Consider the following 23,160-nt stretch of genomic DNA (forward strand, 5'->3'; position numbering starts at 1 on the left):
TGATTTGATGGATCAGTTGGTTGGTGCGAGTGTGTTCAGCAAGATAGATTTGAGATCTGGGTATCATCAGATACGTGTGAAGACTGAGGATATTCAGAAGACTGCTTTCAGAACGAGGTATGGACATTATGAGTATTCTGTAATGCCTTTTGGTGTGACTAATGCGCCTGGAGTATTTATGGAGTACATGAATAGGATTTTCCATCCGTACTTGGATCAGTTTGTTGTGGTGTTTATCGATGACATTTTGGTGTATTCGAAATCTGAAGAAGAGCATGCTGAGCATTTGAGAGATGTTTTAGGAGTGCTGCGAGAAAAGCAGTTATTTGCTAAACTGTCTAAGTGTGAATTTTGGTTAGAAGAAGTTAGTTTTCTTGGTCATGTGATTTCAAGAGGTGGTGTTGCTGTTGATCCTTCTAAGATAGAAGCGGTATCTAAGTGGGAAGCTCCGAAGTCTGTTGCTGAGATTCGAAGTTTCCTTGGTTTGGCTGGTTATTATAGGAAGTTCATTGAGGGATTTTCTAAGTTGGCGTTACCGTTGACGATGTTGACTAGAAAGGGGCAAGCGTTTGTTTCGGACTCAAAATGTGAAGAAGGTTTCCAAGAGTTAAAGAGAAGGTTGACTACTGCTCCTATTTTGACGTTACCGAGTTCGTCGGAACCATTTGAAGTTTACTGTGATGCTTCATTGTTGGGTTTGGGTGGTGTGTTGATGCAGAATAAGCAGGTTATAGCTTATGCTTCGAGACAGCTGAGGGTTCATGAAAGGAACTATCCGACGCACGATTTAGAGTTGGCAGCTGTAGTGTTTGTTTTGAAGTTGTGGAGGCATTACTTGTATGGATCAAGATTTGAGGTTTTCAGTGACCATAAGAGTTTAAAGTATTTGTTTGATCAGAAAGAGCTGAATATGAGACAGAGGAGATGGTTAGAGTTTCTGAAGGATTATGATTTTGGGTTGAATTACCATCCGGGTAAAGCAAATGTAGTGGCTGATGCATTGAGTCGGAAATCATTACATATGTCTATGTTAATGGTTAAGGAATTGGATTTAATTGAGCAGTTTAGAGACTTGAGTTTGGTGTGTGAGAGTACTCACAACAGTGTTAAATTGGGAATGTTGAAGTTAACGAGTGGTATTCTGGAGGAGATCAGAGAGGGTCAGAAATCCGATATGCTTTTGGTTGATAAGTTGACTTTAGTGAATCAAGGTCGAGGTGGTGAATTCAGAGTTGATGAGAATGGTGTTTTGAAATTTGGTAGTCGGGTGTGTATTCCGAATGTTATTGAGCTTAAGAAGAGTATTCTTGAGGAGGGACATCGTAGTGGCTTAAGTATTCATCCTGGAGCTACGAAGATGTATCATGATTTGAAGAAGTTATTTTGGTGGCCGGGAATGAAAAGAGAAATTGCGAGTTTTGTTTATTCTTGTTTGACTTGTCAGAAGTCAAAGATTGAGCATCAGAAGCCGTCTGGACTAATGCAACCGTTGGCTATTCCAGAGTGGAAGTGGGATAGTATCAGTATGGATTTTGTTTCGGGTTTACCGAGGACAAGTAGGAATTTTGAAGCTATTTGGGTGATTGTTGACAGGTTGACAAAATCGGCTCATTTCATTCCGATCAGAATGGATTATCCGTTAGAGAGATTAGCCGAGTTGTATATTGAGAAGATTGTAAGTTTGCATGGTATTCCGTCTAGTATTGTTTCGGACAGAGATCCTAGATTTACATCGAAGTTCTGGGAAGGTTTGCAGAAGGCTTTGGGAACTAAACTGAGATTGAGTTCTGCATATCACCCGCAGACTGATGGTCAGACTGAGAGGACGATTCAGTCACTGGAGGATCTTTTGAGAGCTTGTGTTTTAGAAAAAGGAGGTGCTTGGGATTGTTATTTGCCTTTGATTGAGTTCACCTACAACAATAGTTTTCATTCGAGCATTGGTATGGCACCGTTTGAAGCTTTGTATGGTAGGAGATGTCGGACACCTTTATGTTGGTATGAGTCCGGTGAGAGTGCTGTGGTTGGACCGGAGATTGTTCAACAAACTACGGAAAAGATTAAGATGATTCAGGAGAAGATGAGAATTGCTCAGAGTCGTCAGAAGAGTTATCACGATAAGAGGAGGAAGTCACTTGAGTTCCAAGAGGGAGATCATGTGTTTCTTCGTGTTACTCCGATAACTGGTGTTGGTCGAGCTTTGAAGTCGAAGAAGTTGACACCTCGATTTATTGGTCCTTATCAGATTTTGGAAAGGATAGGGGAAGTAGCCTATCGTATCGCTTTACCGCCGTCGCTTGCGAATTTGCATGAAGTTTTTCATGTGTCTCAGTTGAGGAGGTACATTCATGATCCGTCGCATGTAGTCCAAATAGATGATGTACAGGTGAGAGATAACCTGACTGTTGAAACATCACCTATGAGGATCGAGGATCGAGAGTTGAAGCAGTTGCAGGGTAAAGAGATTGCCTTGGTGAAGGTAGCTTGGGGGGGGCCAGCAGGTGGCAACGTGACTTGGGAACTGGAGAGTAAGATGAAGGAATCTTATCCAGAGTTGTTCGCTTGAGGTATGTTTTCGAGGACGAAAACTCTTTTAGTGGGGGAGAGTTGTAACACCCCGATAATAATAAAATAATTATTTGAATTGAGTTAATAATTTAATTATTAATTTAATTAAATAATTGGAAATTTTATTATTATTATTTTTTGAATTATTATTATTTTGGAATAATAATTATTATTTGGAAAATATATATAAGTTGGAATTAAGGAAAAAGCCCAGGGGGAGTAAAAACATTTTCACGTGAAAACAGAGAAATCGTGAAAAAGGAAAAGGGCAGAGAAGAGGAGAAAGGAGCTGAAGAGCAAAGGTTGAAGAACGGAAAGGCTTGAAGCTCAAAGATTCGCCGGATTGTTAAGGTAAGGGGGGTTTATCGTCGATTAATGGGTATTTTGGGATAATATGTCATGGGTAGTGATAAGCCGTTAATTTGACCCTAATTGGGATTTGTAAATGTTGAAATGTTGTTGGATGAACTGTGTTGAAAGTTGAAATTAAATCGGTATTTGTGTGAGTAATGTTTTCCCGATCGTATAGCTGTTACGGAATCGGAATCGGAGGTCCGGAAGTCTTCCAACGGCGGAATTCTGCATTCTGCCGTGTGTTAGCGCAGGAATTGTTGTTTGGTCTGCGTTAACCGGTTAACCCAGGGTGTTAACCGGTTAACACTGTATTGAAATGTGAAAATATTGAGTTTTTGCCTGCGTTAACCGGTTAACCCAGGGCGTTAACCGGTTAACACTGTTGCGTTTTGCCAGAAAGTGAGTTTTGCCTGCGTTAACCGGTTAACCCAGGGCGTTAACCGGTTAACACTGTTGCAGAGTGAAAAAAATTATTGTTTTAAATGTGGTGTACCTAATTGAGGGTTGGCCTATGTTGCCTATGGTGTAATAGGGATAAATTCCCGCTGTTTTGAGCAGTATATGCAATATTGAAATGTACTAATATTGTGGTTGTTGTTTGGCATAATCTGACATGCTTATGTGATGAAAGATTGATGATGTATAATGATGTACATGATGCTGTGAATGTATATATTATGCATGTATGTGTGAATGGACTGTTGTATGGCTCAGAGTGTGAGCATATGTTTATTCTTGAATTATTGTTGATGTTGCATTGCTAGATGATTAGCATGCATGGCATAGCCTTCGGGGCTGTAGCTAATTCCCATAGTGAGGAATTAGTGAGTGAACCATTGTGGGTTTGTTGTTGATGTTTGCATACTAGATGATTAGTGTGCATAGTCTAGCCTTCGGGGCTGTAGCTAATTCCCATGGTGAGGAATTAGTGAGTGAGTCACTAGGTCTCAAATGAGTGGGACTAGTGAGCTTAGTAGCCGTATCTGGAGGGATCGGTGAGCTTGAACTATATGTTCGAGAATAGTCGGTACCGCAGGTGTATAGTCTCATTGCATAAAAATATGTATGGCGTATAATATGAATGGATGTGTTCCAATATTATACGTGTGTTGTGTTGTTGTTAAGTATGATTTGAGATTATACTGGTATTGTATATTGATGTTGAGTATGATGTTTAAGCCAATGAGCTATTACTGAATGTGTATTGCAATTAGGGTGATTGATGTGTTAATTACTTGGCATTACATGTTGTTTTATAATGCTTATTATATTGATTGAGGAACTCACCCTTACAACTATTTTTCAGGTAACGAGAAATGAGTTGAGTAGAAGCAAATGCTTGGAGTCTAGTGTAGTCTCCCTAGTGGGTCATGCTCTGATAGATGTAACATCGGGCGGGAACACTTTGATTATTATTGTTGTTGTGGTTGAACTAAATTACATGTGATGTTACATGTTTTGCATGATTGAGTTGATCTCTATCCGCTGCGTAATTGTGCAAATACTTTATATTTAAATTAAATAAAAGAGCATGATTGTTATATTGTTTAAATGGTGTGGAATGTTTGTGTGACACCCTTGGTGCACTATTACTCTGATTATATGTTTATTATTTTAATTAATTTTTGGGGTATTTTAGAAGGGTGTTACATCAACCAGCCATTTCTTGTTTCCAGTAAGATGATTTGAACAGCCAGTGTCCATATACCACCAGTCTATCAGATCCATATCATCAGATTCAGAGGCCATCAATAGCACAGATTCGTCATCAGAACTTCTGGCTATATTTGCTTCTTCTGATTTTCTCTCCTTGTTTGACCAACAGTCTCTAGCAAAGTGACCAAACTTCTTACAACAGTAACATTGGATCTTCTTCTTGTCATACTTCTCTTTTCCCTTATGAGCATTCTTTTGTCTATCAGAGGTTGAGCTTTCTGACTTCTGACCACCATCAAATCTTCTCCTGGCTTCTGACTGCTTCTGATACCTCCTATCAGAAGTTGTTTTCAGAGCCTGCTGCTCTACTTCCCTTTCAGAAGTTCTTTCAGTCAAGCGCAACTCTTGCGCTTCTAGACTGCTCTGCAGCTCTTCAATTCTCATGGTGCTCAAATCTTTGGAATGTTCTATTGCTACCACAATGTAATCAAATTGAGAGGTAAGGGATCTCAATACCTTCTCCATGATTGTTTCTTCAGAAAGAGTTTCTCCACACGCTTTCATCTCATTAGTGATCAGAATCACTCTGGAGATGTATTCAGAAACTTTCTCATTATTCTTCATGTTGAGATTCTCATATTGCTTTCTCAAGGACTGAAGCTTCACCTTCTTCACTGATGCGTCACCACCATAACATCTAACCAGTGTGTCCCACGCAGCCTTTGCTGTCGTTGAATCTGCAATCTTCTCAAACACATTTACATCAACACATTGATGAATGAAGAACAATGCTTTCTGATCCTTCTTCCTTACTTCCTTCTGCACGTTTTTATGTTCATGTTGCCGGAACATAACCATCAGTGACAAGATCTAGAACATCTTGAGCACCGAACAGTACACGCATTTGGATCATCCAACGATTCCAGTTTTTACCGTCAAATACTGGAAGTTTGGTGTTCATGTTGCCGTTTCCGTTCATCTTTCTACCTTGCACAGTACACTCAGATTTCTCACACAGTGTTTCCCAACCCACAGAATTAAAATTCTGATCAGATTTTGTTCAAGATTCAACACGAATCTAAGAATCAAAATCAAACACACAAGACCTCACGTTCACTCGTGTTTCCCGTGTTTCCCAATGAATCCGAACCGGAGCTCTAGATACCAATTGTTGGTGCAAAGGTAGAATGAATGATGAACGGAAATATTCTATTAAGAGAATGACGACTACAAAACATGATAAAAGTTACGATGATTGTCACCCTATTTATAAGCTAAAACTAGGGTTACTAGAATAGGATAAAATACTAAAATACCCTCTAACAAACTTAGGGGCTAAGAAAATAGTACAGCTAATAAATATGAATTACTTCTAATACAAAGTTAATTAAAATTTAGAGTTGTTATATTTGTTACTTAGTTGTCAAATCATTTAGGTAACTCAGTTCTGTAACACACAATTATTCTTCAATAATAGTAATCATATTTCCTTATTCTCTCTCTTTCTCTCCTCAATAAAAGTGTCTCACGCACTAACAAATTAGTATCTAGAGTTTCGGTTATATTCTTGATCGTGTTTTTAAAAATCACATGTCGGTGACCGTGTTTTCGGAATCGTGGGTTGTTAATCAATCACTGCAAAGATGAATGGTATTAATGTCATTCCGAATTCTCTTCCAATTCTTGACGGAAAGAATTGGATTCGATGGAGAAAACAAATGCAATCTCGGTTTGCCTTTCATGAAACCCTAGAAGTGGTTACTAATGACGTCTCTGAGCTTGCTGAGAATGCAATCGATGCTCAGAGAGTCGCGAACAAGGAGGCGAAGATGAAAAGATTGTATGTTATGTGTCGAAGGTGCGAAATCTCGTCCATCTCATGAAGGGTTGTAGTGAAACCCTAACTAATAAGATTTTCTTAGGGAGAAGGTAAATCGAGATGAACTTGAAGTAAGACATTGCTCAAGTGAAACATAGTTGACTGATATTTTCACTAAAGAATTGAAGATCGACAGATTCCTGAATTAAATAAAAAATAGAAATAGTTCATATCAACTATGATTAGCGTATGTTCGACAACTTGGATTACAGGGGTATGTTGAGATATAATATAATTCAAGTTGTGTGAGGCTCAAACCCAAATTTAATTAGGGTTTAAGTTTGTTATATTTATTACTCAATAGTCAAGTCACTTAGGTGTATATAAATAGATATTTTATAATTCAGTTTTGTAACACACAATCATTCTTCAATAATACTAAAAGTGCTTCACGCATTAACAAACCCTTAATACAAAGAGGGAAAACAAAAACAAGGGAGAACAATACAAGTGGAAATTAGGAAAAGCATATATAAGGATCAATCTTCTAATCACCCCATCTCACCAAAGAAGAAAATATGAAGTAAACTTGAATCCAATCCCAACTTAACCTTTTAATATTTTTGAGACAAACCCAACCCATCACTTCATCCGGTTTGAAAATAGACAGATCCCTCCATAACCAAATAAACCAACAAACACAAGACCAAAAGAAACAAGCAAACTGTTTCATGTAGACCTTAGACAAACTACTAGAAAAAAGCTCAAAGTGATCTTCTAAAGTAGTAGCCAAACCTAAACGATTGATGCATAGCCAAACACAAACCTTGATCCAAATAACATTGCTTAAAGCGCATGAATAGAAGATATGTAATACATCTTCATTGATATAGGAACATAAGAGACGGGCTAAATAGGAAGATTCAAACAATATAATACGACAAAGCAACTGACATTTTGTCGGAAGGCGATTGAGGAGCATTCTCACGCAAAAGATTTGGATCTTTCTAGGGGTTTTAGACTTCCAATCCTTGGAAAGGAAAGGGATATCTATCACTATACCTCAAAACCGAGTCCTCAGACAAAGTCGTGATCACCAAATAGACGCTTATAACTAAAAACCCACCAATTCGAGGACACCAAATAAAGTTGTCATAAATATTTTAAACTGGGGATATATGAAAAATATACTTTTACAACTTTTTCGGTTGATGAGTTTCCTCCAAGTTCATAGAATCTATGCCAATAAGGATTTTCCAGTGCCAAACTCCATCGTTCCAAAATCCCTCTTCGACAATCTTTGATTCGAAATTAGCAGCAATAAGATAAATGAGAGGAAATGCAAAAGACACAATTTATTACCCAACCATTTTAAATTCCAAAAGTCGATCAATTTATCATTTCCCAATTTGCAACAAACATGATGAGCAAATTAATTACGAGAAGGAAGTGGAGTGATCAGAAGATTTAACAAGTCCATCCACCAAATTGAGTCTTTCTTCTTCCAAGGAGTCATAGATTGGTTAAAAATAATTTAATGCAAATCACCATACCAAAAAGTCAGAAGATTTTTCCAAGGAGCAGTTGAATCAAAGGTAATCCTCCACGACCATTTTCTAAAAAGTGACCGATTAAAAAGCCACAAATCTTTATACCTAAACCTCCATCCTTCTTAGTCCTACAAACTAATTCCCAACTCACCCAACAAACTTTCCTTTGGTCTTCATCTCCCCCCAAAGAATGGTTTGCTGAATCTTGATTATCTCCTAAATTATTGCAATGGGAGGTTTGTAAAAAGAAAAGGGATAGATCTGAATGTTAGTTAAAACCGCGTTGGTCATTGTAATTTTTACTTCTTACGACAATAAATTTCCTTTCCAAGATGTCAATCTACTCTGAATTCCCATATCCGTCCCAAGAAACGAGAAAGGATGGAACCGACTCTACAAGACAAAAAAGATGAAGCTGTAGTAATGAAATCCTCCTCCAAATTCAATCAAAAGATCTTACTTTTTGAGAGATTGACCTTTAGACCTGATGCCATTTCAAATCCTCTAAGCATTGCTTTAATACTTCATAAATTACTCCAAGCTCCATCACAAAATAAGATTGTATCGTCAGTAAATAGGAGTAAGTCAAACTTCACATCCCACTTGAATTTGAATCCTTTGAAATCCCCAATACTAGAAGCTCGAGACATTAAACCTGACAAAACTTAAGCCACCAAAAGAAAAAGATAAGGGGGAGTGGATCCCTTTGTATCAATCCTTTATCCACTTGAAATTCGGATGTTCGAATCCTATTCACTAGAGTGGACATGAAGCTGGTCAAAACCCAAATTTCCATCCAAAGTAACCATCTTGAACCAAAAATCACCATCTTCATCATATACCTCAAAACATCCCACGAAACACAATCATATGCATTTTAAAAATCAACATTAACCACCAAGCACTTCTTCTTATTCCTAGTAGCATAGTCCACGGTATAATTCACAACTAACACCTCATCTTGAATGTACCTTTTAGAGAGAAAAGTTGACTGAGAATTTGAAATCAATCCATCCATGACTTTATTCAATCTAGAGGCTAAGAGTTTTGAAATAATCTTATGGTAATCAAACAAATAGGTATGTGTTCCCCCGAAGATTGGGGATTCTCAGATTTTGGAATTAGAGTAAGGAAGGAAACTGTGACTTATCTAAGAAGTTTGGAACTGCAGGAAAAATGACTTATAAAATTCGAGACGTCTACCTTGAGGATGTCCTAACAAGCCTTGAAAAAATTCATGTTGAAATCGTATGGACCTGGACTTTTGTCATTTGCACATTGACAAACGGTGTCCTTCACTTCCTTCTTATCAAAAGGAATTTCTAGAGATAAACTATCCTCCAAAGAGAGTTGTTTGAACTCAACTCCATTTAGATAAGGTCTTTGGAAATTATACTATTTAAAGCTTGCTGCAAAGTGATCTCTAATCCCCTTCTTAACTTCCTGCACATTCTCAGTCCAACCCACCTCTGTCATTAGCCCCACCACCTTGTTCCTTCTAAATCTTTGCTTCATGACTTGATGAAAAAATTTGTATTATAGTCACCTTCTTTGATCCATTTGTGCCTCGATTTTTGACACAAGATGCTCTCTCTATAATTTAAATACAGGCACATCTTCAAATCAGGCTCATGAAGAACTTTGGAAAAGAGCTTAACATCATCAACTATATCACCTTATTCTAAGGACTCTAGCTCACTAACTGATGAAACTGCCTTGTCCACCTCTAGATCGAGAATGCCAAAAACCTATTTATTCCACTTCCTTAAAGCCTATTTCAACAACTTCAACTTTTCCTTCAATATAAAATTAACCCTCCCCTTAACTGAAAAGGAATTCCAAGCACACAACATAAAAGGGAGAAAACCTTTGTGATCTAACCAAGCATCAAAGTATTTAAAGGGTTTAGGAACCCAATCAGTGTGATTAACTTTGATCCATATAGGTTTGTGATCCAATATATCTTTATTACCCACAAACTAAGCATCCACCTTCCAAACTAGCAAAAGAGGTTCTGAAACCAAGAATCGATCAAGTCTGGTCATAGCTCCTTCATTTGGCTTATGCCAGATGAACTTGCTACCAACGATTGGGACATCAATGAGATTCATTTCCACTATGAAAGAATTAAACTCAGAAGCTTCTCCCTTATTAAAATGATCACGTGTCCCCTTTCTCTCCCTTTCCTTCTTGACAACATTAAAATCCCCTGCCACACACCACTCTCCTTTTGGCCATGAGTTTTTCATCACAACCAACTTCCTCCATAACTAACATTTATTTTGGATCAAGCAGGAAGAGTATACATTAACTAAATAGATGGAGATTCCCTTCCAGTTGAAATTAATACCAACAAAATCCTCTTTAATAATAATTGATCTATTCCTGAGTTAAAAAATGATTAATTATGTAAAAAAGTAATTGCAAAAAGAACATGTGTTGGTCTAAGATTCATTCCCCGGTTTAATCCTACAAGAATTGTAGGTCTTCTAACGGCTGGTCTAAGTAAATCTAAAATATTTTATATTTGTTTAGACTAAAGCCTAAAAGACATATACCCTAAAAGAGAAGAAAAATCCAGATCCTCATATCTAGCATATAAGATATTTCTTTAAAGTTCAGAAGCGCCTAAGATTTAACCTCCACATCCACTTACCTAAAAGAGTTATGTTAGCTAAGCAGAAAACAAGAATACCAATGTCACGCAACTACTAATGTTTTCCGACAATAAACCAATTGACTCAAGGGGTTTTAACTTTACCATTCACCCTACCCCCTATTAAACCTCCCATAAAATTAAATTATCATCAACATACTGCAGATGAGAGATGACTAAATCAGAAAAATCAACTTTAAAACCAATAAAGAGATCCAACTCTACATCCTGACTAACAAGGCCACAATAGAAAATGGATCAAATGGTCATTTCTTCAAATACATTAATTAGGATATTTAAATTCCCAACAAATGGTCTCCTTATTTTGATTGATTTAGCAACATAAATTTTTCAATATTAATAATTTTGTATTACTTGATATAAACTTTATTTAATAATTTTTACAAATATTTGATTAGTTAAAGTTGATCCATCTCATAATAATAGTATTTAATATTTATATTTGTGTTGCTTAATATTATATAAATTAATTAAACTTAATTTTTTTTAAATTTTGTTACTGTTAAACTTTAAAAAGATTTATTTTAGTTCTGACATCTGCTACTTAAATATTTTTAGAATTTTATTATGGATGATCTTATGAAGCATTACATTACATACATACTTTTTAATTATGAAGACATTTTCGTTAAAAGATTCTCATAATCAATAATCAAAATCAGATAATATTATGTAATCGCAGTGACGCGGACTTAAAATCCACTAAGACAATAATTATAAATATATGAATATCTAATAAGGATAATAAAGTAAAAAATATTCCTTCAATTATATGTTTTTAAAATTTGTGTGAAATTGTTAAAGACAATTTTTAAATATATAAGAACATACCTAGTTAATTAATCAAAATTTGGCATTATTACCCAAACAGGTGTATATGATAAAAAAATTAACAAAAACAAATACGATTACCTCACACCACGTGTTAGTGTGCTGCATGGACCATCTCTATTATTTGCCCCTTTATGTAACACAAACTTAGGACTATAAATAACAAGGCATTGTTTGGTATGGAAAGTACAAAGCAAATGAAATAGCTTCTTACAAAAAAGTGTCTTAGCTTTTTCATATAGTAATTGTGGCGAATTAATATTTAACATCTTTGCTAATTACTTGAAAATGGGAAGCCAGAGTTACTTTATGGTTTTGATTATATGTGTTGTAGCAATAATTGGATCAAGTGATGCTGAATTGAAGTTAGGTTACTATGGTAAAAGCTGCCCAAAAGCTGAGGAAATAGTTTTGAAGTATGTTCGTCAACATATTCCTAATGCACCTTCACTAGCAGCTGCACTCATAAGACTACATTTTCATGACTGTTTTGTTAGGGTATACAACTTTTCTTCTTTATGTTTATGCTTTACTTTCATATATTTATATTTATATTTAATTACTATGAATCATTTACGCATATACAGAATATGATATGTAAAAGTCAACGTTAAATATTTTTTTTTTCCAGAAGTGTCGATAGTACAAAATTAATATATAAAAAATGATTTTTTATTATGACTTTAGGGGTGTGATGCGTCGGTGCTTATGAACTCAACACAAACCAATCAAGCTGAAAAGGACTCGATTCCAAATCTCACGCTTCGAGGCTTTGATTTCATTAACACTGTAAAGAGTCTTATTGAAGCCGAATGCCCCGGTGTTGTTTCTTGTGCTGATATATTGAGTTTGAGTGCTAGAGACTCGGTTCATGCCATTGTAAGTATTCATTTTTTCTATTCATGTCATAACAATTCATGACAAGTTTCTAGTGAGTTATATATTTGATATGAATTTGCAGGGTGGACCTTATTGGAATGTTCCAACGGGTCGAAGGGACGGAACCATCTCTAAAGCAGCAGATGTTTTTATCACCCTTCCTGCTCCTTTTAATAACCTCACCACTCTTCTAACACTCTTTGGCAATGTTGGACTTGATGCTAATGACTTGGTCTTGCTCTCTGGTATGCTAATCATCCGATCATTATGTGTTTCTCATTATGAAACATTGACCATGACACAGATACACATTGTCAAGTGCTAAATTGTTCATTGAATTAACCTAGTTATCAAATCAACAATTCTTTCAGGTGCTCATACAATTGGTGTTTCTCATTGCTCATCGGTTTCAAATCGACTTTATAATTTCACTGGAAAGGGTGATCAAGACCCGGATCTAGACAATAAATATGCTACAAGTTTGAAAACATTTAAGTGTAAGAATATCAATGACCAAACCACAATTATTGAAATGGACCCCGGAAGTCGCAATACATTTGATCTTGGTTATTTTAAACAAGTAGTTAAGAGAAGGGGTTTGTTTGAATCAGATGCTGCATTGCTTAAAAGTTCCGCAACAAGATCAATTGTTGCACAACATCTTCAATCAAATGAAAAATTCTTTACTGAATTTGCCAAGTCTATGGAGAAAATGGGTAGAATTAATGTTAAGATTGGGACTGAAGGTGAGATAAGAAAACATTGTACATTTGTAAATTAATAATTTAGTATCTTGTTTATTTGTCATTTGCTTTGAAAGTCTTGTTATCTATTTCATGTCAATGTTGTGATGACTTGATATTGAAGGCACTTATGATTTGCTTGTTTTAATAATGATATGGGAATAATTGGTTAAATGATTCCAAATTTTGATTGGAAATAGTACCTTTTTTTTTTACAATAAGTTGAATTAGTGAGGGAGAAAATTTCAGTGACACAATAGAATGTTACGAGGTAAAAAAAATTCCATACTTCCTTTATGTCCTCAAATACGAATATCAAATTTATAATCATAATTTATACGAGGTATCCTTAAATACAAGGTATCCTTAAATACGAATATCAAATTTAATAATTATTTTATAGAAGGTATCCTTAAATACGAATATCAAATTTATAATCATAATTTAAGGCGGAAAAAAACAAATATATAAACATGCATACACATAATCTTAAGATCTACGACATATTGATTTATTAAGAAATATAGAAATACTTGGGCGGATCCAAGATGAAAGCTTTGTAGGCGCAACACTATTCAGAAGGAGAGAATAAATAATATGCTTGTGTACGGTATATTGGGGACCATGACCTATATATAGGAGGATGATGGTCAATTAGGATTCTCATTATTCCAAAATGGATCATCCTGACATCCACCCATATTTGAGTCCATATTCAATTAATTAATTAATCAATTACTAAATAGAAATCTAATTAGTCTTTTAAACTTTACTTGATCACTTAATTAATTAAGATTCTTAATTTAATAAATAACTAATATAATTAACATAAATATATATGTCCACATAATAATTATTGGAATATAATAATTAAATAATATTTAAACATAAAACATTTCAACAAAACCTTGTATAGCAATGGTGTTTTGTCAAGAGTAACAACCATCACTAAAGAAACAACGTTGCTTGAATTTAAACCCTCGGAACACTCAAAACATAAAAACAATTATATAAATAAAATATGTGGGGTGACCTCTCGTAAATATTGCAGATAAAATTTTTAAATTTGGAAATTGGACATTGCGAAGGATTAACGGTAACACCCTAAAAAATCGCGCGTAATTATCAAAGAATTTAATTAACAAAATACAATCACATAGGGTGTCACTCACAACAATTATAGTCTTCTCTGTAACATGAGTTACAACAAAATATTTTACTATATATATTTGCACTTAGGATATTTACACGACATCCAACTCATCTGAATATCTTTGCAGCGGGATCATAATAATAGAACATACAAATTTAAAATCTAATAATAATTTTCATAACAAAATATATATATATCAATCACTACTTATATTCATATAATCATGGATCTATATACTATATCAATCACTAAAACCTTCAAATATCAACAATGGTGGACATACATGGACACTTTAAAACATAAATTGTATTCAACAAATATCAACATTCATCATCAATCCAAAGAGAATTAAACATTCCCATATCCTTCCATTCATATCCCTATTATTGGATCAAATTCACACCCTTACGTTGTAATTCCAGAAAATTTCAAGCATTTTGCTATGACTTCTCTTCCCTAGAGTTCTCCTTAGAGTTTCATTTATTTTCTCTTCTCTTGCCTCTTTTTCTACTATTCAAAAAGTTTTACCTCATTTCTCTCCTCGTAAATCAAAAATCTAATTTCTGTCTTCCTAATATTCCCTTTAAAGTCCAACTTATTACTAACTTACATTATTTATTTTAATTTTCCACAATTCGCACTTTCCACCCCAAACTCATTATTTCATTTTATTTTATTATTTTATTTAAATAATAACACTAAAATATCATTTTAATCAATTAAGTAATTATAAATAAATCTACCAACTTTTGATCACTCTCCACAGTCTCTACTCAATGATCATCCACCCTTATTGCCCTAACACATCTCAATTAGACACACACATGGGAATGCCCCTTGCAATATATGACCGTTTAAGGCACGTGGGGATGCCCTCGCAAATTCTCATGCATAAATGCAATTTTGCTTCCCATAACACTCACTCCCATTTTCATTTTCTCTTTCTTCTCAGCAACCTTTCTTCTCTCTTCTCTCCTATTTTTTCAGCAACCTTCAAACTCTTTTCTTCCTTCTAACATCTCTCATTTCTTCTTCCTTCAAATATTCAACAATACTGAAATTAGGTAAATATTAATGTTTTTCTTTAATTTCTATTAGTTTATAATTTACATTCACTTAATCAATTTTTTATTTTTTATTTTCTGTGTTGCATGTATCAATTTATTCATATAAAAGTGTCAAATTTTGTCAAAAGGGAACTTCAAATTTAAGTGTGCAAGATTTTGATTTGTTCATTTATACAAGATACATTTTTTTCGTTTTTAAGATTCAGGTGTATTTGGTATTGATCTCTGTTAATATTGCAAAATTGTTTATATTATTTAGTATACAAATATGTATATGTTGTTTATATTATTTAGTGTATAAATATGAATAATAATATTAATTATATATTTTATTATATATAAATTTTTAAAATTAGTTAAAAAATATATATTATACATTTTTATAAAATAAACTTTTTTTTTAAAAATTAATATATATTAATATACATTTTATTATTTAGAAAGTATGTAATATATTTTAGTAATATATTTATAGAAAATATGAATTAAATCATAAAAGTATATGATTTGTAAATTAAATTATATTTATAAAGTATGTAAATTTGTAAGAAAAAAGTATGTATTTCTTTTGAAACATTAATATATATTAAATATATGTATTATAAAATATAGAATCTTTTTAGAAAAAAGTATATCTTAAATTAGAATATTAATTAAATTTAGTAAATAATATATAATTTATTTTTGAATATATGTTAGTTATATGATATTGTTTATATATTTTGTGGTATATAAATTTGTAAAATCATTTTAAAAAGACATATTATATATTTTTTATAAAAGAATAGATTTTAAAAAATAGAGTATATATTAATATACACTTTTTATTTTGAAAGTATGTAATATATTTTAGTAATATATTTATAGAAAATATGAATTAAATCATAAATGTATATAATTTGTAAGTTGAAATATATTTAGAAAGTATGTAAATTTGTAAGAAAAAAGTATATATTAATTTTGAAAATATTAAATATATATTAAATATATGTATTAAAAATATATAATTTTTTTATAGAAAAAAATATATCTTTAATTAGAATAATAATTAAATTTAGTAAAGAATATATAATTTAGTTTTAAATATATGTTAGTTATATGATATTATCGATTAAAATTTAAGAATTTGTCGATATATCCATTCCCCATTTCTTAAGTTTAAATTTTAACATGAACAAAGTTGTACATGTGCAGTGTGGAATATTATCAATGCTATCGTAGTTGGATGTATGATAGAACGTATCCAGGAAGACGTGGGCTTGAACCATATTTTAAAGAAGGAGTTGCTACGTTTCTCACATATGTGTTTGCTCAAGAATGTTGTTAAAGCGAATGAGGGGTAAGATGCTTGTGTTTAAAGTGTGATTGCAGAGATATAATTACTGACCCTAATGAAGTGAAACGTCACTTGGAGAAAGATGGTTTTAGGCCAAATTATTGGGTGTGACATTCTAATGGAGAAATACTTCCAGAGATGAATAGAGAGACTTCAAGCAGTCAAACACATGTTAGACCTGAGATAAATAGAGAGGCGTCAAGCAGTCAACCACATTTTCAGTACCAGGAACAATTTAATCTCATAGATGATATGGTCGGTGATGCATTAGGGGTGAACATGGCTTATTATGAACCTCAAGATTTTGATGCGGATGAGCTCCCGAATGAGAAAGTGCAAAAGTTTTATTAATTATTGAAAGAAAGAAATATACCACTGTTTAAGGGGTCTTCTGACTCCAGACTATCCATGCATGTGAGGCTCTTAGTTGCGAAGTCAAATTAGAATGTTCCTGATCAGTGTTTGGAATTCTTAGTAAATATTATTTTGGATGCGACTCGTGTGAAAGAAAACATGCCTACAGGTTATTATGATGCGAAGAGGATGGTGTTGAAGTTGGGACTATAAGTAAAAAAATATTGATTGTTGTATTGGAGGTTATATGTTTTTTTATGACGATGAGTTTGGTACAAATGATGGGGGATTGGAGGGATGTAAGTTTTGTCAGAGTCTGAGGTATTTAGTTTACGCTAAAGGCATTGATCGAAAGCAAAAATGAGTTGCAATGAAGTCCATGTTCAATCTGCCAATAATACCTAGATTGCAAAGAATGTTTGCATTATTTATAGTGTAAAAATGATATGGAATCATACAAATACAAGTAGTTCAAGCATGATGCAACATCCATCTGATGTCGTGGCATGGAAACACTTTGGTAGAGTACATATATATTTTGTAACAGAACCTAGAAATGCCAGGCTTGGATTATGCTCAAATGATTTTAATCTGTATATCCAATCGTCAACAATTAAATATTCTTGTTGACTAGTTATTGCTATTCCATACAATATCCCTCTTGATATGTGCGTGACGAAACCTTACATGTTTTTGACATGCCTCATTCCATGACAATCGAGTACAAAGACGGGAATAGATGTTTACTTACAACCTTTTAATTTATGATTGGAAGAGGTTGTGGATTTGAGAATGGACTTATGATATGTATCGTAAAAAAACTTTAATATGTGAGCTACTTTGATGTGGACAATTAATGAATTTCCTGCATATTACATGTTGTCTGGTTGGGGTACGCATGGAAAAATGGGATGTTTGCATTGCATGGGACACACAAAAGCGTTTCCTTTGGAGATGGGTGGGAAAAGTTCGTGGTTTGATTGTCACTGTAGGTTCTTACCTATAAACCATGTTTTTAGAAAAAATAAGAATGATTTTAGAAAAGGAAAAAAAGTAACAGATCTTCCTCCCCCTCGTCTGTCATCGACTGAAGTATGGAGTTGTGTTTGTGGCCTACCAAAATTCACAGATAATGGTAAAGTATGCACAATTAAAGGATATGGGGGACACACATTATTGGACCAAAAGAAGATTTTTTTGGGAACTTCCATATTGGAAGGATAATTTGTTGCGACATAATCTTGATGTTATGAACATTGATAAGAATTTTTTTGATAATGTATTTAACACAGTGATGGATGTCTAAGGAAAGAGAAAAGATAATGAGAATGCTAGAAAAGACTTGGAGCTTTTGTGTAATCGAAAAGACTTAGAGTTGAAACCTAAACCAAATGGAAAATTATTAAAACCCAAGGCTTGTTACACTCTTACTCCGCAAGAAGAAAAATCAGCATGTCGGTGGTTAAATCAGTTGAGGATGCCTGCTGGTTATTCTTCTAAATTGGCAAGATGTGCTGATGCAAAAACTCAGAAGTTGCATGGAATGAAAAGTCACGATTGTCATGTTTTCATGGAAGGATTGCTTCTAAGTGCATTCAGTTCACTTCACAAGCATGTTCTTAATCCACTAACTGAGTTTAATCAAATTTTTAAAGACATTTGCGCGTCAACTTTAAGAGTAGACGACATCATTAAATTGAACCAAAATATTCATGTCCTTCTCTGCAAGTTAGAGCAAATATTTCCGCCAGGTTTCTTTGATTATGTGGAGCATCTTCCTATGCATATTTCTTATGAAGCTTACCTTTGTGGACTTGTTCAATATAGATGGATGTATCCATTTGAACAATTCACGAGTAATTCAAAGCGATCAGTAAAAAATAAGGCAAGAGTTAAGGGATCAATATGTGCGCATTATTTACATCGAGAAACATCACATTTTGCTCTCATTATTTCAATCATATGATGTTGACTCCGAGAATCATAAAGAACAAAGTTCATTTTAGTGAAAGAAGTCAATTCACCTTATTAGTTTTTGGTTGTCCCAACTGTCCTTCTAGAAAGACGAGTGTGCATTGGATGTCTGAAAAAGAAATGCAATTTGCTCATGTTCATGTGTTGATTACCTGAGTTGAAGTTAAACCATATCTTGAGTAAGTAGATTAAATTAAGTATGTATTTATTTTTGGTTAAATATACTTTTCACCTTCTCTAACCTAGATTTTTTTTCTTTCGAAATAGGGCATTCGATACCTACTATTTTTGAAGCACGAGTGAACAACCATCGTCTAGTTACACACATGCCTATTTTCCTACATGGTTCAAGCAACAATTATCATGAATTGTTGCACAAATTTCTAAAATAATCCATTTGAGAAGTTTGTTTGAAGGCCCTCACCAACGTGAAAATGCATGGCACACATACTTTGTAAGCAAATATAAATTTCACACTCAAATATGGACAGAAGGGAAAAAAAGAATAATTAGCGGTGTAGTTGTAAAAGGAGTTATGGAGGGTGGTGAGGACGAATTTTATGGTGTTATCACACATATTTACGAGTTGGTATATAATTTTATGGACTTGGAAAATAAAGTTTTCTTGTTTTATTGTGACTGGTATGATCTATCTTCCAGAGGAACTAAAATAAATAAAAAATATAACACCATTGAGGCTAGAATGGATAGAAAGTACAAAGCGTATGACCCTTTCATAATGTCACATAATGTTAGGAAAGTTTATTACGTACCTTATCTTTCAATTCAACCACGTAAACTAGCATGGTGTGTTGTTATCAAGTCCAACCCAATGGGTCATATTGAAACTGACGGTGTAATGGAAGATGTTGCATACCAAGATGATGAGATTTCACTAGTTAATTGGGTAATTGAGATTAAGGATATTACTGAAGGAGAAGGGCGATCCAAAACGCATCGGAATTTAAAAAACAAAATCTCCTTTAGTGATCCTACGAATGGGCATGATCAATGATGTAATCGTTACCTCTTATGGCGATTGAAACCTTTGATGCAGATCTACGGAGCGATCACAAACGTTGAACGGTGACAACGCCTCTACTCAGTCGACACAAACGGATTCCTTCAATCATAGTGCTAGCTGCTACAAATGAAGGCTTTGAGTGTGTGTGTGTGTGTGTGTGTGTGTGTGAGAGAGAGAGAGAGAGAGAGAGAGAGAGAGAGAGAAAACGAAATTGCAACTGCACAAATGCTTCTGCACAAGGGTTCTATTTATAGAACCACTTGTGTGGGCTGCAAGTTAAAAATCCCACTTAAGTGTATGTGGCCCATATCTTATAATATGCCAAGATCACTTAAGCGCATGGTACCTTACCATATTTCGTATTCTACTTAAGTACATCGTACCTTACGATGTTCTACAATTCACTTAAATGCACCTTACCTTATGATGTTCCTTAGTTACTCTATCTCTCATCAATCCGTCCTTTTGTGTGTGACTCTGTAGGTTTTCACGACATTGTCAATTATATTAAATCACGTATTTAACATAATAAACAGTGAGCGGTATCTAGCAACACATCACTGCTACCCAAGACACGAAAATGTCATGTGATCTGACAAATCCTTTTGTGATAATACTTATGTGTACAATTACCCTTTCTCCCTTATATTTATATTTAACACAAGACATAGACTGTGTCATCCTTGTCCAGTTCAATATTGGGCACACAGACATTTATCCTGTTACGTAGGATGGGAAAATTCCATCTAGGTCACTCATGTCCCTCAGCATGCTTCGTGGAGTACCCATCAACTGTCTTTGTGGTCATCCAGTTACGGATAACGTTTGATCAGCAATAAGGCATTCTAGGACTCTCCAAGAGATGGCCAGAACCATGATCAATGAAACAAATGTGGCTAAGCATTTTTGGGCTGAAGCTGTAAATACAGCGTGTTATATTCAGAATAGAATCTCCATAAGACCTATTCTGGAGAAGACTCCCTATGAACTGTGTAAAGGAAGAAAACTCAACATTTCTTATTTTCATCCTTTTGGATGTTCCTGTTTTATTCTAAATACTAAAGAACATCTGAACAAGTTTGATTCCAAAGCACAAAAAGGTATTATGTTAGGATAACCAGAACGCTCTAAAGGCTACAAAGTATACAATACAGAAACCAAAATTATGGAAGAATCAATTCATGTCAGATTTGATGATAAGCTTGACCCTGAAAAGTCAAAGCTAGTTGAGAAACTTGCAGATCTGAAGATTACTCTTGCAGGTTCTGACGAGAAGATCAAAACTCCTGAAGCAACTGCCACTCAAACCTCAGAAGGAAATAAATTCCCAGCAATCCCAAAGAAAGCTAAAAGTCGCCTCAACATATCCGAAGAGTTGATTCTGGGAAACAAGGATGAACCTATCCGAACTAGGTCTACCTTCAAGGCACCTGAAGAAACTCCTCTGGGACTAGTATCTCTGATCGAGCCTACCTCCTGTGATAAGGCACTTCAAGATAGCGACTGGGTTCTAGCCATGCAAGAAGAGCTAGATCAATTCACAAAGAACAACGTCTGGGATCTTGTTCCTAAACCTAAAGGCACTCACATTATCGGAACCAGATGGGTGTTCAGAAACAAGCTGAATGAGAAAGGGGAAGTTGTCAGAAACAAAGCTCGGCTGGTGGCTCAAGGTTATAGTCAACAAGAAGGAATTGACTACAATGAAACCTTTGCCCCAGTCGCTAGGTTAGAATCTATTCGCTTACTTGTCTCATTCGCTATAAATCATTCTATCAAACTGTATCGAATGGATGTCAAGAGCGCATTCCTTAATGGTTATATATCAGAAGAAGTATATGTTAACCAACCCCCTGGTTTTGAAAATTCAAATTGTCTAGAACATGTTTTTAAACTTAAGAAATCTTTATATGGACTAAAACAAGCTCCTAGAGCTTGGTATGAAAGATTAAGTAATTTTCTTCTGGAACATGATTTTATTAGAGGGAAAGTTGACTCTACACTCTTCTGTAAAAACATTAATAATGATCTTATGATATGCCAGATATACGTTGATGATATCATTTTTGGTTCAGCTAACGCCTCTGTATGTCAAGAATTCTCTGAGCTAATGCAGGCAGAATTTGAAATGAGCTTGATGCAAGAACTAAAGTTCTTTTTAGGAATTCAGATTAATCAAGCCTCAGAAGTCACCTACGTTCACCAAAGTAAATACATAAAAGACATTATGAAGAAATTTGAAATGGCTGAATGCAAACCTGCTAAAACACCCATGCATCCAACTTGCATTCTTGAAAAAGAAGAAGTCAGTCAAAAGGTTTGTCAGAAGCTATATCGTACTATGATAGCCTCTCTTCTCTATCTGACTGCTACACATCCTGATATTCTATTCAGCGTTTGTCTCTGTGCCAGATTCCAATCAGATCCTAGAGAATCTCATCTAACAGCAGTTAAGAGAATTCTCAGATATCTGAAAGGAACTCCTAACCTGGGCCTGATGTATGAGAAAACATCAGAGTATAGACTATCTGGTTTTTGTGATACAGATTACGCATGAGACAGAATGGAACGAAAAAGTACATCTGGAAATTGTCAGCTCTTGGGAAAGAATCTGATATCCTGGGCCAGCAAAAGACAATCAACCATATCCCTATCTACTGCAGAAGAGGAATACATTTCAGCATCACTATGAACTACTCAGATGCTCTAGATGAAGAATCAATTAGAGGATCTGCAAATCTTTGAGAGTAACATTCCATTCTTCTGTGACAATACTGCTACCATTTGTTTAAGCAAGAATCCTATCTTACACTCCAGAGTTAAGCACATAGAAATCAAACATCATTTCATTAGAGACTATGTTCAGAAAGGGGTAATAATGTTGAAATTCATTGATAGAGATCATCAATGGGATGACATTTTTACCAAACCCCTAGCTGAAGATAGATTCCTTTTTATCCTAAAGAATCTGAACATTCAAAATTGCCCTGAATAAAATGTGCCTCTGAGTTTGTAAAATAAGATTCTGATGTAAACAAAGTGGATTTTGCCTCTGACTCTAATACTCCTACCAAGTTAGAAGTCATTTGAGTTAGAAATCTCCAGGAACCAATCCTTTGGTATTCCTGAAGATTAGATACAACAAACACGTGGAGAACTTTGCGTCTGACCTTGG

At 34.5% G+C, this 23,160-nt stretch overlaps 1 protein-coding gene across 1 annotated transcript; it reads left to right on the top strand.

Moving 5' to 3' along the window:
- The first annotated feature begins 11,636 nt into the window (after positions 1 to 11,636).
- On the top strand, positions 11,637 to 13,251 carry LOC127106951 (peroxidase 39). The gene is made up of 4 exons (XM_051044245.1): positions 11,637 to 11,953; positions 12,143 to 12,334; positions 12,417 to 12,579; positions 12,706 to 13,251. Exons 1-4 carry the CDS (start codon positions 11,744 to 11,746, stop codon positions 13,113 to 13,115), a joined length of 975 nt encoding a protein of 324 aa, XP_050900202.1. The 5' UTR covers positions 11,637 to 11,743; the 3' UTR covers positions 13,116 to 13,251.
- The last annotated feature ends 9,909 nt before the right edge of the window (positions 13,252 to 23,160 follow it).

Source organism: Lathyrus oleraceus, chromosome 7, assembly GCF_024323335.1.
Source record: "Lathyrus oleraceus cultivar Zhongwan6 chromosome 7, CAAS_Psat_ZW6_1.0, whole genome shotgun sequence".
Classification (NCBI taxonomy): Eukaryota; Viridiplantae; Streptophyta; class Magnoliopsida; order Fabales; family Fabaceae; genus Lathyrus; species Lathyrus oleraceus.